A 15,693-nucleotide genomic window follows, 5' to 3' on the forward strand; every position below is an offset into this window, starting at 1 on the left:
TACTCAAGGCCAATTGCAGCTTTTCAGGCAACAAGCAAGGACAGGAAACGTGCATGCCAAAGAATGTCAATTATAAGCAAAGAAAAAAAAATCCTTTTTGCAGATAGCTGTTGAAAGTTTAACAATAAATGATTATCTCCTGGTAACGAAGAGATAATGAGAGCCATTGGACTGACTTGTGTACTTGTGTGTATGCGGCAGAGAACTTACAGTAAATGAAAGGAAGGCCTACAGAAGTACAGCACAGAATGAAACAGAGACAAAAAGAAACAGAAAAAAGAAAGAGGGATGAATCTGGTGGGAGTGTAAACAGAGCCTGTGCCCAAACCTGTCTGTGTTCAGCAGTCGGGGGGAGAGGCGCTGGAGTAATGCAGGGACACAGGCAGTGTGTGCAGTGTGTGCAGGTGTATTCTCCCGCTCACCTTCACCAACACAACACCTGAGCTGAGGGAGCGCAACACCTCATCCGCCGCCCACTGCTTTCATCCAGCGCCGTCGAATACAATGTGCACAGAAGGCTGTCAATTTCATACTGTATATCTGCTTCCATGTGTTTTTCATATGGAGTGGTAGATAAGGCAGCAGTGCTCCCTTCTTCTAAGCTAATGGACACTGTTCCCAAAAGCATTGCACAAAAAGAGAGAAAGTTCCGGATTGAACTGTGGAAATGAGTCTAGGATGACCCTAGACCATAGACCCCTGACCCTGTTTCTTTTGAAAATCTCAGGTCTCTCTGGTTTTATTTGAGGTAACTGAAAGAAGATTCGGATGGCTGGGGTGAGAAATAGAGATTACACACTCTCAAATGGGGGGAGGCATGTTTGAACAGGTGGAAACAGGTTTTGGAAACTGCACAAACCACACCGTTAAAATGGTGTCCACAATTACTGACTACATTGTGTGAAAATGGAGGGATCTATCACCAAAAAGACTGGGGGAGCAAAACCACACAGACACGCCCACACGCACACGCACACGCACACGCACACGCAAACGCACACACACACACACACTCACTCACTCACTCACTCACGCCCAAAAACACACACAAACACACCAACATCAACACAGTTCAAACACAAGAGGTCAAGAAGCTATAAATACACCTATTGGTGGGAGACAATGTCTAACACACAGGACAGGCCCTTTTTCCACATGTTGAGTGAGCTTCTGAGCTTTAATGTACAACCATTCTGAACAATAAAGCCATTGTTTTTTGTTGTTTTTTCAAACAACTTGAATTTCCCCTTGAGGATCGCTTGAATTTCCCCTTGAAGATCAATAAAGTATCTATCTATCTATCTATCTATCTATCTATCTATCTATCTATCTATCTATCTATCTAAAACAGCTTAAAAACATTCAACATTGATAAGCAGGTCTATGCCTGTTTGCTTTCTGGCACATGGGGCTGATCTAGTACACACACACACACACACACACACACACACACACACACTCACATAAATCTTCCCTTTGTGGCTTGTGGCATCAGGCCACTCACTGAATGTTTAACCCTAACCCTAAGTGTTTAATTTCCTAACCCTAAGTGTGTTTCTGATATTGGGCTAGCTTGTCAAGGATGAGAAGCTGTGAGCTATGTGCATGATTTGTGCATTTTTTCCCCCCACAAATGAGAACAGAATCCCAGGAGTCCAACGTCCGAGGACCTGAAGGCAGTTGAGACACTCTCGAGGCCGTGACTAGGCCTGTCCTGTTCAAAATGAATCCCCTTCATTGAAAACATCAATAGTGTGTCTACTTGGCTATTCAAAGATGTACAATCTCAGTCTCTGATGTGATAGGGTGATAGGCATCAGGACAGCCACTGTTTACATGGACATCTAAAAGGCCACTTGAACCAGTAGGATCTGATCCAAAGGTTCTTCCTCTACTTTTAAACAGACAGAGAAACAGACAAATAAACAGCAAAGAAAGCACCCCATTTCCTTGTAGGAATCAACAAATGTAACCAGCACCAAACACTGGAGGCAAAACATGAGCTACAACACCTGAGAATGGTCTCCACCAGGGAAGACATCAGGGAGGGAAAGCTGTCTGCACCACAGCCACTGTCATGAGGATACCCCTGATAATCTACCAGTAGCAGAATAAGACACCACTAAGGTTTTGGGAAACGCATGGGATGGAGGACAGATAAAAACATAATGGATGTTATGAGATATAGGCATCTTTATTCATACTTTCAGAGGCCTACAGCAAGGGGCCAACACAAGTCTAAACATAACATAAGCCGTTCAGACGAGAAGGATCTACAACGCTGAACTCGGAACGCTAGAGCCCCACAGGGTTTGATAAAACCATTCAGCATCCTCATCAGACATCCAGCTGAGCGACATGCCGACCCTGCCAGCACCGTCACCACACGCCTCCTCCACCACCTCCAGCTAGGGTGGGTGACAGGCCCCGTGCACCATCTGACATATTCAACACGCTGAACAAATTAAAAGGGAACACCAGAGATGAACAACGAATGTCCACAAGTTGTTGCTCCCTCTGCAGTAAATGAATCCGTCAGGATTATGTTAGAAATTGGGTTACTCTTGAAGGAGATACATGTGCAAATCCTGGTAGAATGTGCTAATAATTTGCCTGGATGAGAGACATGATGACATATTACTACATAACTGCCAAAATTGAGTAGTAGCTTCTTGTAGAAAGGTCCAATTTATTCTGGAAGGCTCTCAATGAGTTTTCACGCTTCTGAATAAGCACCAAATCTGTGCAATTGCCAGTATTCCCTCTTAAATAAACACTTCCAGTAACTGTTAACAGTATAACATTATATAATCATGATACAAGCATGCTTTATAGGTTGTTACAATATAACAGTACAACTAATGTTATTATAATATCCTGTATTTAATCAATCAATTAATCCATACTTATACATGTCTTTGAGGCCAAATGAACAAATATTTGAGGATTGCTTGCTAACATTTATTCACATGTTTGAACACCACCTTGTCTAATACAAAGTCTCAGCAACTGCCTTGAGAGAGACTCTTGCTGTCACTCAGTCTTTCGTTAAAAAGTTAAAGAGTAAAATGAGGAAATTAATACCCTGACCAAATATTTCCAACAATTACCAGTGAGTAAAATTGTGGATGACTCAGGTTAATCGCTGCTTGGAATTAGGATCAATCTAGCGGTAGAACTTTGAATAGTGAATAGTGGCGCTCTTTTTCTGCAGGTAGAGTATGTTGAGTCAACTGACGGTAAACATTGACTGACAACACAGCCCACCCCTCATAAGGATGTACTTTGGAACGAACAAATAAAGCCTGGCTTTGGATTCCCCTGCCGCTGCTGCACAGGAGTGCACGGGAGAAGGCTCAATCCCCGAATAATGGTGTAAGGCTTTTCACAAAGAGACAACCGCATCTCGGGGAGCTGCATTTGTCCAGGATTAACGAATGGAAAAATAAGAAAATGAAGGTTAGAGGGTTCAGGCTTCACGGTATTTTAGTGTGTGTGTGAGAAAGAGAGAGAGCGTGCGAGAGAGAGAAAGAGAGAGAGAGAGAGAGAGGTAGGCATCATCCACTTACCCTCACATCCCCATTGTTGGGCTTGGAGTTGTGGCTGAAGGCCTGGGCGGGGTCTTTGTGGTAAACCTTCAGACATGAGTGAGGTGTGATGTTCCTGCAGAGCACAACAACACAGGGGCAGGGTGAGCCATGACAACAGTGGAGGATTGGCTTCACTTCCAGCTGATTATGCATGCAATTGTGTGCTTATGACTATACAGCGGTTTGTGCGCCGATGCACAATCATTACGGATACGCTGACAGCATTCCGCCGCTTTTGCACAATGTTACGATTAGACTGGGGCCGACTGCACGAGCGTGATGACACCCCGGCGAGCGATATCAATTCATCACGGGAGACGTATATGTAAATCAGGTTTCTCGGCCAAGTATACTGACGTATAAAAGGAATTTGCTCTCTGCATTTATCCCATCCGTGAATTAGTGAACACACAGAGCACACAGTGAACACACAGTGAGATGAAGCACACACTAACCCGGAGCAGTGAGCAGCCTTGCTACAGCGGCGCTCGGGGAGCAGTGAGGGGTTAGGTGCCTTGCTCAAGGGCACTTCAGCCGTTCCTACTGGTCGGGGATCGAACCAGCAACCCTTCGGTTACAAGCCCGAAGCCCTAACCAGTAGGCCACACCCCTTGACGCTTCTCTCACTATGACGCACGAGCACGACTGCAAAATCAGCCCCGGCTATTGATGACAAGCCCAGATTTGTAAATCCCTCAACCCGCTCGGGAGCTTAACTATTCAGGACATCTCTCTTCCTTGGGCCGCCCAGCCCAGCCCAGCCCAGGCTCAGGATTTTGAACCCCACAGAGAGGAGGGATTACACCCGCCCCCCTTCCCCAACCCCCACTCCTCCCCCTCCCCCGTTTCCTCTTGGCTTGTTTGGGCCTCGTCTGAAGAAGGCAGGGTGTGGTGCCGGGGACACTCCCCGGAGTCCACACGCGTTCAGACACGGACTCCATCTTCCCTCGGCTGGCGGTGATTATGCCGGGGGTTGGGCCTGGCATGGAGGAGGGCGGAGGGTGGTGAGCTGGTGTCAGGAGGCTCTTTGGACATCTAACTGCCTGTTTAGTTGTGGTTTGGCTTCCTGAGGCAAGGGGTGGTTTTAAAATGTCAGCTATGAGAAGCAGTGGCTCTTGATGCAGATCAGTTTTTTCCCCCTTTCCAAAGCCAGTATCAGTCATCCACTGCCTGATTGTGCGGCATTCAACAAGATTTAGCTGCATTAAACTGTCTTTAAAATCAGTGACAAATAGATCAGCCCAACCCACGCACTGCATACCAACTACATTTAGCAATACAAAGGCAACTTCAATTGAACCATCTGTGTTTGTCTTTTAGCAAATCTATACATATGCTTTGTTATGTCACACGCTGACAGTACGAAGAAATTACACTCAGTTTCATGTGGGCCACAGAGCCCTACTGTTTTACAGTGTCTCATTGTTTGCAGACAAGAGAATGCATACAAACACCCACCCACCCACACACACCCACCCACAGTGTACGTGGTGTATTGCAGGATTTGTTTGGACGAAACTGTCATTGTGGGAATGCAGCCGCGAGCAGGGTGGAGGAGAGGAGAGGAGAGGGGGAGAGGAGGAGAAGAGGAGAGGAGAAGAGGAGAGGAGGAGAGGAGAGGGGAGAAAAGGAGGAGGAGAAAGATGAGTGGAGAGGGGGAGAGGAGAGGAGGAGAGGAGGAGAGCGCAGTAGGCTGTGCCACTCACCTGACGTCAGTAAGCTCATAGTAGATGTTCCTCATGTCGTCCTTGATGTAGACAGCCATGCTGGGGGACTCCAGCATCTTCATGGTGAGCAGCTGGGGGAAGGCACTGACAAACAGGGCCCGGATGGTGTCCGCCCCGGTGATCTCGTTTGGCATCCGGATCTGCTTGGTGTCCTCGCCATACTGCAGGTACAGAACACCTGAAACGAGGGGAGAGAGCCTGGCAAGTCAGTGATGTTGAAGACACACACACACACACATCCATAAGCATGCACACACAAACACACACACGCACACACATGCACGTACACACATGCACACACACACACACACACACACACACACACACACACACACACAGATAGACAGCCAGACAGAGCAAATGAGTCAATTCAGTTTTATTTAGGTGGTAAACCCCATTAAGAATGTATTGTCTGAATTATCTCGGTGAGTCATGAACTCCACAATTCCAACTGCAGTGGCTTGTTAGCTTCGGTTTGATGGCTATGCCACAAGACAGGGAGGGAAAAACAAGACGAGCCAAAAAGAGAGGCATGGACAACAACACAGGAGCAGACAGCGTTGACTCAGAGCCAGTTCCATCCGTTCATTTGTGTCCATTAGAGTCTTCCTCGAAGACCTTTCAGGCCCAGAGTGCTATGCTCACAGTATGTTTTCAAGTATTTGCAGAGATATGTTTTTCAGTGGCCCACTTAATTGCATGGCAATAAAAGCTACCAGATGTTCCTGAAAAATATCTGTGAGTGTCTAATCCCTCTAATTAGAGATGCACCGATTGCAATTTTCTGGCCCGATACCGATTTCCGATTTTTCATAGAGTTTGACCTGCCGATACCGATTTTAGCCGATTCCGATTTCATTTTTTCTAACCATTTTACAGCACACATACAAATAGTTATTTTCTATCTTTTCTTTGATAGAACATGTTAATATAGACATGTAATCAACTTATCAATAATGAAATGGCTGTTAAAAAAATGGAACTGGTGAGCAGACAGATTCTTCTTCAAGTCTAACTTCAGCTGCAGTATCAAATTCTGGATTAAGTTAAATTATGGAACACCCATTGTATTCTTCTCACATCCAATATCCAACTAAAGATATAAGAACAATTTTCATGATACATTTTAACATGCTACCATGTAACATATTTTCATATGCATTGATGAATTTATGGGAGGGCGAGGGAAAAGTGGTAGTAGCCTAGGCTATCACGCAAACACAGGGGAGAAGTGCTAATAGCGATTAGGTGCTCCGCCATATGAAAACAGTGCACGTCTGTTTTGCGGTGAAAAAATGAAATCCTAATTCCGGTTAAATGCATCAATTAGGCTATAGAAACTTTCAGAGACGGCTGATTCAGTAGTCAGAGCATCAGTTTTCTTCATTGTAGGCTACTATGTCAAAAGCAACTTTAACGTTTGTTTGCCTTTCTAATAGGCTGTCGTTTGTTCACTTTAACGACATCCACTTCTCAATCTGCTAGACTAGGGTATTTTAAGGCGTAGCCGCAGTCTACGTGCAATAAATAGTTCGAGTATTTTTTTTAAGTGGAGTAGAACTACTAGGGCTACTGTATGTCGCTTCTTGTTGACATCTTATTATGTAGCCTGTAATCGCTAAACTTTGATTATCTTTAATGTCGCAATCGGTTATCTCCGTTCAGCAGCGATTGTGATTCAGCGGTGGGCACGCAATTAGCGGCAGTGACGGGCGTTGATGAGCGATGTGTTTACGTAGCCTAATGAAGTGACAGCTTAGTCAATTCCATGCAGTAGGCCAATGGCAAAGCACAGCGTTTGCTGCATAGAAAAACTCAGTAGCCTATTAGGGCTTTGATTGTAGCCCTACATCCAGCCCTGAGTGTTGGCCTGGTTACTAGCTTCTTCAAACTTTGCAAACTCAGCTGGGTGTTGTTACAATTTAAACGCCGCACGAGTGTATTTGACCGGCATAAAATCGGCATGTCTCAGACTGACCGGCCGGTCGCCGGTCATGGTCGATCACGTGAAAATCGGCCGATTCCGGTCACTAGCCGATCTATCGGTGCATCTCTACCTCTAATAATAAAGCCTATTAAAGTCAAAAAGAGGTTCATGTTTGTTGGGGAAAACACAGCCTCATGGTATGCTGAGGACATGTTGATATTGCAAATGCAGTTTTAATTTATGTATGCCTAAACTAAATGGACATGCAATTTGAGACGTTTCCGTTAAAACAGACTTCACCAGACATACTAGTCCATTTGGAAACCCACAATGAGATGTGGCCTAACATTTGCCTGGGATAAAATCCCACCACCAAGGACTGCAACTAGCAAATGCCCCCCAAAAAAGTTCAACACTGTTTCTGACATACTGAAAGAGATTTATGTATGATTTTAACATACCGAAAGAGTTATTTTGTATAAAAAATGTCTGTCCCTAAATCATTTCCCCTTTTGCTGTAAGAATGACAGCATTTTCTATTGACAATGCAATAGACAACCCCAACCATCTAAAAAACAACTCTATCCATAATCAATGAAATCACAGCTCACACATCATCCTTCATTTCATCATTCTACTTAAAATAAGCATATTCAAGACATACATACACACACACACACACACACACACACACACACACACACACACAGAGAGAGAGAGAGAGAGAGAGAGAGAGAGAGAGAGCATATCGGTGGTGTTGTATGGTAAAGTGAGGGGTCACTCACCCAGTGACCTGTCCTTGGTCTGGTTGGCAGAGCGCACCACAGGCAGGCTGGCCCTGGAGCGGGTGCCTCGGGTGAAGGCACTGGGTGGATCTCCTCCTTCAGACATGGCCTCCAGAGACTCCAGCGAGGCCACAGACAACGGCTCCCCCGGGGCCCCTAGGCCGGGCTGGGGGCTTGCGCTGTGCTTAGGGAGTCTGATCTGGAGGGTAGGAAACACATGATCCATTTAGGAAACTCCACCTAGGCAAACTACATGAAAATAATCATCCTGTGCACTGTATTCGGAGTGAAATAAATATGGTGGATATTTTGTCAGACTCAATATTAAAACCAATGAGTTGGATGCCACAGAACAGATTATATATGTCCTTGTCCAGACATTCCAGAAACATTCCTTGTGTTTACCACAATTGGGTGCTACAAAAGTAACCATTTAAACCGAAATATCTCCAATCAGCATAAAACTCAAGGCGTGCGAAATCAAACACCCTGCCAGGGAGACTTTAATATGCGTGTGGCTGGCAAGCCTGGCTAGCCTTGATACAGTATAAAGACTTACTGCTAAACTCAACACAGATAACACATTAAGAAAATATTGCTCGCCAACCATGAGGACACAAGTGTTTTTTTGAATGTCAAATTACAAACAGCGAATCCATCATAAACAACAACAACCAATAGGAGTGCAGAGAGAAAGGTCAAATGGCGAGGGGAGGTCATTAGATTCATCTGGAAGTAATCTGAATGCACATTTTTTATTATTTCAAATTCAAATGCCACACAGGAAACAGATAAACACGTCTGGTTATAGAAAGCACCATGGTATCCAGAGGGAGACACATCAGAGCCATCTATGAGGTGAGATATGGAATCTGCCATGCAAATGATAATTCTCCAGTACTGCTGCCACCATGTTATAAATGCTGTATACCTCAGTGTGATCAAAACAAAAAAGCAAGCCACTGCTGTGAGGTCAGCTCTCGGCCTGAGAGGCGGAGGGGATGGAGGAGCGCAAACTGTCAACACCTCTTTCAGTCAATTACTGTTTAACGCTGCCACCGTGCGCCGCTACACAAGGGCACAGGGCACCGGCAAACACACAACAAGAGATGAGAGACATCTGTTTGGACAATAAAGCAAAGTGCTTTCATATGTTTAATTATGTTTTTTCCCCAGCCAAATCTAGCATGGATGTTTGTTTCTGTTTCCTCGTGTTGACGATGAGGCTGCGTAAACAGAGCGGAGTGGAGCGGAGCTCAAATCTGAGGACAGAGGATGCAGATGGGCATGCCAGCGCACCCCCGGGGACTCCTCCCACCCCCACCCCTCCACTCTGCGCCGCTGTGCAGGGAGGAAGTGACATGCACAGGTTCATACACACACGAGTCAGCCGCCGCATCAGGGCCACACGGCTCCGCACCACGCCCACTTGCTCCAACGCACGCACGGCTGCAGCCCTACCTCAGGTGAACCCCCCCAACCCCAGCCCGGGTCGAGTGGACCCATCACTCACTGCCTACACATCTTTATTGGGGTGCTGGTCCCCTACCGGCCTCCTGTGTACTGCAGACAGGTACAGGGCAGATTAATATGCCAGGCTATTGCACTGACCCTTGATCATCAAAACATCAACACAAAATCAGGAGGGGTCACCCATTCTATCTGACCTTGTGTGACTGTGAGTGCGGACTGAGAGTGTGACTGTGAGTGCGGACTGAGAGACTGTGTGTACACTACACAGATCATAATGGTGTTTGATTTGATGCATAACCGTGATGTATAAACATATATTTAATGAAAAGAGTAAATGTGGTGTGATATAGATTGTCTAGCTTTTACAGTATATTAAAAAAAACACAGGAAGAGAAAGATGGAGAGGAAGAGAAGTCGCACACTTAGTTTTGGCTCCAACTGAGAAATGGAGACCCGAGGCTTGTGTTGTTTACCAACTGCACGGTCAAGTTAACTTCAGATTATCCCTATCATTGGCAAAAACCTCACAACAGCATTAAGAGTGTGCCTTCACGAGTGAGCAGGCATTGCTGTGGGTTTGTATAAATAATGATCACTGCGCATATTGTGCAATTCTGGGTCAAGTTCAGATTTGTCCAAGATGGCCCAATCCGTTTCATGACTTTAATTCCAGCTATTTCCAGCATAGAGGCTGATGAGCCAGATTATGCTAATTCAGTGGGCCAGTGTTTACATGCAGTTGCCATGGCCGTGTGTGACCCCTGAGCAAGTACACAACATGACAAGGGCCAAGAAAGAGGAAGCCAGGGATCACAGAGATTCTCTCCAAATTGCAAGTGAAATGTGCATGTGTGCGTGTGTGTGTGTGTGTGGATGTGGGGTGAACACCTGCTCAGAATCTGAGGCCTCCATGGGTGACACTCTCATGCAGCGACACACTCTGTCCTCATTGCTGCATGTTGCCACTTCCTCTGCGCTCAACTCACAGGTCCCATCATCCTTTATTTACACAGAGAGACAGAGAAAGATTCGTCCGCTTGACCCCACAGCAGGTATTGGAAGCCGGAATTCCATACAAATGGCAGCCCAGCCGCAGCAACTAGCTGTGAGAACTATGAGGTCTCACACAGACCACAACAGTCCTCCTAAATCACACTAGGAAAGTATTGTGTAACACATTTAAGGCTAAGTCTTTCAACAAACATTTCCTGTGAAAACATCTGAAATGTCACCAAACAGGTATAGCTAGAGTTCTCTGAGCAAACTTTACACCTCGGCCATGTGTGTTAGCACAGGACCTTAGAGGAAGATGCACTCCAAGGTGTTTTCCAGATGCAAAATCTTAGTTACTTATATTTCAAAGTGGGTTTCGTATCGGAGTTTGAGGAGACCATGACGAAGCTGAACTGGGTCACACAGCACTCATTAGGGATAACAAATCATGCTTTTTCTTGTGCCTACTTGCAACGTTGTCACACAGGCATGGGAAGAGCATTTTTAGGTGACACGTAGCCGGGGGGATTCTGTGACAAAAATGCACGCTGTTCTCCCAGTTCACTCGGTCTGACTGACATCCTGGACCTGCAACCGGCCATTATTGTGTGGTGTGCGAGCCGCCGGTGAACCGAGAGAGCCGGCTAGCCTGGGAGGAATGTGAGTGTTTGGAGTCGGGGGTTGGCCATACCGGGCTTGTCTGACAACAGATCAGTGCCTCCGGGGCATATCTGAGCCCAGGCCTACGACGCCCCACAAAGCCCACAAACCAGGCCGCTGAGGCCTGCTGGAACAACAACAAACACCTGGAACCTGTTGGCCGAAGGTCACCGCTTCCGGTCAGAGTAACTGAGTATATATTACAGAGATTGACATCTTGCAGTCAACGCGCATAGAACTCTGGATCACATCATCTCATACATGTTGTGAGGATCTGTTAATCCAGCATTGTAGTTTTGCACAATGGCAGTCTGGCTAAAAAGAAAGAAAGAAAAAAACTTTCCTATGCTCTTCATTTCTGAGCTGTGAGTCAGCCTGGCTGCTCAAAGGTAACTACTCAGCACAGAAGAGTGTGTGCGCCTCACTTTATACCGTCGACACGGTCACAAAGCTCACGTCGCCCAGTGGGTGCAGGTGGAGGGTCCGGAGGTGATGAGTGGGCGTGATGCTATCTGTTTTAATACACTTGGGCACTGTGGTTTTCCTGGCAACAATTCCAACCCATTTTCCCAATCTGCCAGTAAGAATGGCGTACTGTCCCCCTCACTGAAGTGTGCTGGTGCTGCTCGACCGGACTGGGATCAAAGCCGGTCATGTGGACAGAGTACAGACAGCTAGTTACATTTGAGTGTCCAGAGCATTTTTGTTTGTGTTATTGCCAATACAACAATATGGGACACAACTGAAGTTGGAAAACAAGAAACATCAAAAACCATATAATTATATTTAAACAAGCTTATTATATTTAAATTATATTTAACACACACACACACACACAAAGCCCTGGCACCCTACATCTGCTAACACTTCCACAAGCAAAGTATCAGCTGTGGCTCCTCTGAATGCTAGCCAGTACTACAGGAATCGATCTAGAATGGATTCCAGGCATACAGGAGAGCTGGGTCACCATACGGTAGCACTCACTTGCTGTCAGAATAAGTGTTACAGTGTGTCTGTTAAACAGTCATGGAGATGGAGAAGAGGGAGAAAGAGAGAAAGAGAAATAAAGAAAGAGACAGATATTAGAGAGAGGGAGAGAGGAGCGCATGCGAGAAAGAAAAGGCTACCGATAAAAAGGAAAGCAGCCATCAGAGCACCACCTCAAACAGTTCACTGCATTCTCCTTTAATCACAGGCAGATGAAGAGGCAAAAGCCCTGGTCTCATCTGTACTGGTCATATGCCAGCTCTTTCAAAGGCTTGGCAGGACAGAATAAATCATGTCTCCGAAACTCCTGATTCTTCATCCATCTAGGTGCACGACTGGCAGACTATTAAGCCGAAAAGGAGTGTGCTATTAACTCCCACGGGATGTTTGGGCTCCCAGTGTTGCAATATGCAGGAGGGAATAGCATATTTGAGGGGGCTGCTCTCTGCGGATAACCTTGAGAATGAACAGTAATCCAAGCCGACCAAAGCTAATACGCCAACCAGAATGTTTCATTATTCAAAGCAGCAGCAATTGTTGCAAATCGGTGAAATGTAATAGCCTACTTTATTGTCTAGCTAGATTCCAGATTCCGGGCTATTCCACCCATTTCGAAATTAACTTATAGTAAAATGATATGCTCTGAAATGCAAACTACAAATAAGTGGTTATATATCAGTAAGAAAGCATATGTTTATGTCACACCCAGTTCAACTTCTCTCAACAAGTAGTCTACAATCTAGTTGAGAGAAGAAAAAAAGACAATATAGAATATAATGGAGGCAGAGTCAGACTGATTTGGCCTACTTGGCAAAACTGAATGAAATTCATGTGGAAAAAAGTGAGCAAACCTTACGCCATCTCAGTACAGTCCATTTGGGCCACATGAAAGTTTTTACGGAGCAAAAGAGCTCTAACTTGTTATCTTTAGGCTACTTGGTGGAAAACGCAGCTACGGGAGACAAAGATAAACCAAAGGTGACAATATATATATATAGGCTACCACAAAGTAGTCATCATCGAAAATGCAAAAAAGCAAACTTGTCACAACTTGAAAAGCACATGATCACTAACCCAGCGGCGCTGCAATCATGTTCTGAAGTAATCCGACAGACTTCCACGTTTTCACGATTTCTTCATGAAAAACTGATCCAATCCAACTCGGTCCGGACTGCGAGACAAAGTAGACTATTTTTTCCTGTCTCGAAACGGGACGTGGTAAGCACACGCGCTGGTGAAAAAACGGATAACTCTTGGTTCCGATGTGATAGTGGGTGGGTATTTGCCTGTAAACTGAGCTCTCTCACCAGTGACACCACTCCCCTCCATGGTAACTAACCACACCCACACATGCGGTGTTACCTGAGTCTTTCATTGTCCGTTTTTAGACGGACTTAGAAAGCAATTCATAAGATTGCGTATGGAACGATAGGCTTTCCTCTCCAATTTTCAGCTTTACACATAAACTCCAACACGAACTACATAAAGTATGCCTATCTTTTTCCAACTCCATGGAAGTCCTCAACCGAGTTTTCGGGTTGATATATTGCTCAAAACATCAATATAATAATAAAATGTTCAAGGCGCTTAATAACGCTCATCTTCAACTGAAAATTTCAGATTGTATTTCAGAACAACTATCGCCTTTACATGAAATATCCTATTCTATTCACCAGGAGAAAAAAACCTCTCTGAAGCGTACGTCATTGATAGGGTACCATCTAGTGGTGATTTCAATGCAAATGCAAATCATGTGTAACTATCATTTAGGTGTTATTTGAGTGTTATTACACCAGACCATACAGGAAGACAAGTGAAACAAACATCACAGTTGTCAAGATATGTTGTTTCAAGAAGGCTTTAACGTGATGCACGAAAAGACAACAAAATCACGTATTGGCCTGAAACAATGTGGCCTTCTTTTACATGTAACATGTTTGAAACAATCTGTGCATGTGACCTGCGGCAAATGTAGAAAACATGTTGTTGATAATCGTACTGAAAGTTTTCAGTGGTGGTGGAGATATTCATAACCATTACCATTTCCCATACCTTCACAGCAGGTATACAGATCATTTAAAATATCAAGGGAGAACTCAAGGAAGAAAGCCTACAACAAATCAGTGACTGCACTGCACGACAACGTGACAGTACACTGCCAACTGGAAGACTGGGAGTCCAGGAGTGGCTTCTGGCTGTCCTTACCTGGTCCCTGATTCTCTCCTGGTGGCCCATGATAGTGGAGGCGTGGTGGGGGTACTTCTGCTTCAGGTGCTCCAGGAAGGCCTCTCGCTTGCGGTCCATGTGGTGCGGCTGCATGGTCTGTGCGTCCCCGGCGCTGCGAGGCCCCCCTACTGTGTAGCGTCTGGGCAGGGTGCGTGGGGACCAGGGGTCTGAGTGGTCACTGTCGTCTGCGCTGCTGCTGTGGTGCTGGCTGAGGGCCTCATTCTCTGTGGCGGACAGCCTCTGGTTGCTGATGTTGCCAACCTCTGAGGGGTAATCATGAAAAGGAAGGAGGGGAAAGGGTTTTATTTTAGGTGAGGGAGCAGCCCATGCAGAGTTCAGGTGCAGGTACTGGTAGTAATGTGTCAGAGCAACCAGTTTCTGACCATGTTTTATTCCCTCTCAATTCCATAATAATGATTCCTTATCCAGCTATAAAAAGTAAAACAAAAAACAAATGCAGCCTCAGTAGGTGACTGCCCATATGGTCCAATAGCTACACCTAATTAGCATGACAGGCAATTAATCCAGTAGCAGGAACTACTATCAAAGGAGCGGACTGGCATTAGCCAGGCAAGAGCAATTACGGTGATGTGTGGCCAGCAACAAAACAAGACATTTGTCACCCCATAAACAGCCTGCGTCCCAGACAGAAGCAGGCCTGTGAGGGCTCATTACGCGCCTGCAGGAACCTGTGAGGGCCGGTCCCCTGCCATGGATCTGCAGCAGAGGTCAATGCTACTGCACTCTGATGATTTAAAGTGCTGATCGCAACACCAGTGAATGAGAAGTGTGGATGTTTGTACTCATCTGTTTCTGTCCAAATCCACCTATCCATCAAAGACCAAGTAATATAGATGGTGAAAGTAGATAAGGTATACAGTACATTCTGTAGATAGATGGGAGCAGGGAGGTCTGTTTTGGTACCATACTAAATTAACTCAGCACGTCGTCTGACATAAACTGCTGCTCATAAATTTAATCAGGATGGAGCCAGTCATGTGCAGACTCCGTTTATCAACTCAAGAAATGCACTGCTAAAGTAGGCCTCCCAAAATCTCTATCAGATGCCACATGACTCTCTGGTGTGCAGGTTCCGTCTGCTTTCCTGCCAGCCTGCCTGCCGTTAAACCTTTATGTTGGCTTCATGAAGAGCATTATGGAGCAGAGCTCTCCGACCAATGATAGCTTCTGACTTCAAAGCACCGAGAGTCTAATGAGGGAGCAGCTGTAATCCTCTTTATTCATTATCTCACACAAATGATGTGGGAAGGAGACGGAGAGTCTAAGAAGATGGTTGCTTGAGCAGAAGGTGCCATCTCGGTGCA

General features: G+C 45.6%; 1 protein-coding gene across 7 annotated transcripts in view; it reads right to left on the bottom strand.

Moving 5' to 3' along the window:
• The window catches only part of si:ch211-207d6.2 (sickle tail protein), a 54,092-nt gene that overhangs the window by 16,910 nt on the left and 21,489 nt on the right, over positions 1 to 15,693 (bottom strand). For 6 of the 7 annotated variants that reach the window (XM_048245534.1, XM_048245526.1, XM_048245520.1 and 3 more), the window contains exons 2-5: positions 14,348 to 14,631; positions 8,030 to 8,228; positions 5,297 to 5,495; positions 3,570 to 3,663 (exon numbers count right to left, since the gene is read on the bottom strand). In XM_048245534.1, the coding sequence (XP_048101491.1) occupies positions 3,570 to 3,663; positions 5,297 to 5,495; positions 8,030 to 8,228; positions 14,348 to 14,631 (776 nt within the window). Of the gene's footprint in view, positions 1 to 3,569; positions 3,664 to 5,296; positions 5,496 to 8,029; positions 8,229 to 13,216; positions 13,434 to 14,347; positions 14,632 to 15,693 lie in introns of those variants that run through there. The other variant, XM_048245547.1, reaches the window with a different exon arrangement.

The sequence above is a fragment of the Alosa alosa genome, chromosome 1 (genome assembly GCF_017589495.1).
Source record: "Alosa alosa isolate M-15738 ecotype Scorff River chromosome 1, AALO_Geno_1.1, whole genome shotgun sequence".
Classification (NCBI taxonomy): domain Eukaryota; kingdom Metazoa; phylum Chordata; class Actinopteri; order Clupeiformes; family Clupeidae; genus Alosa; species Alosa alosa.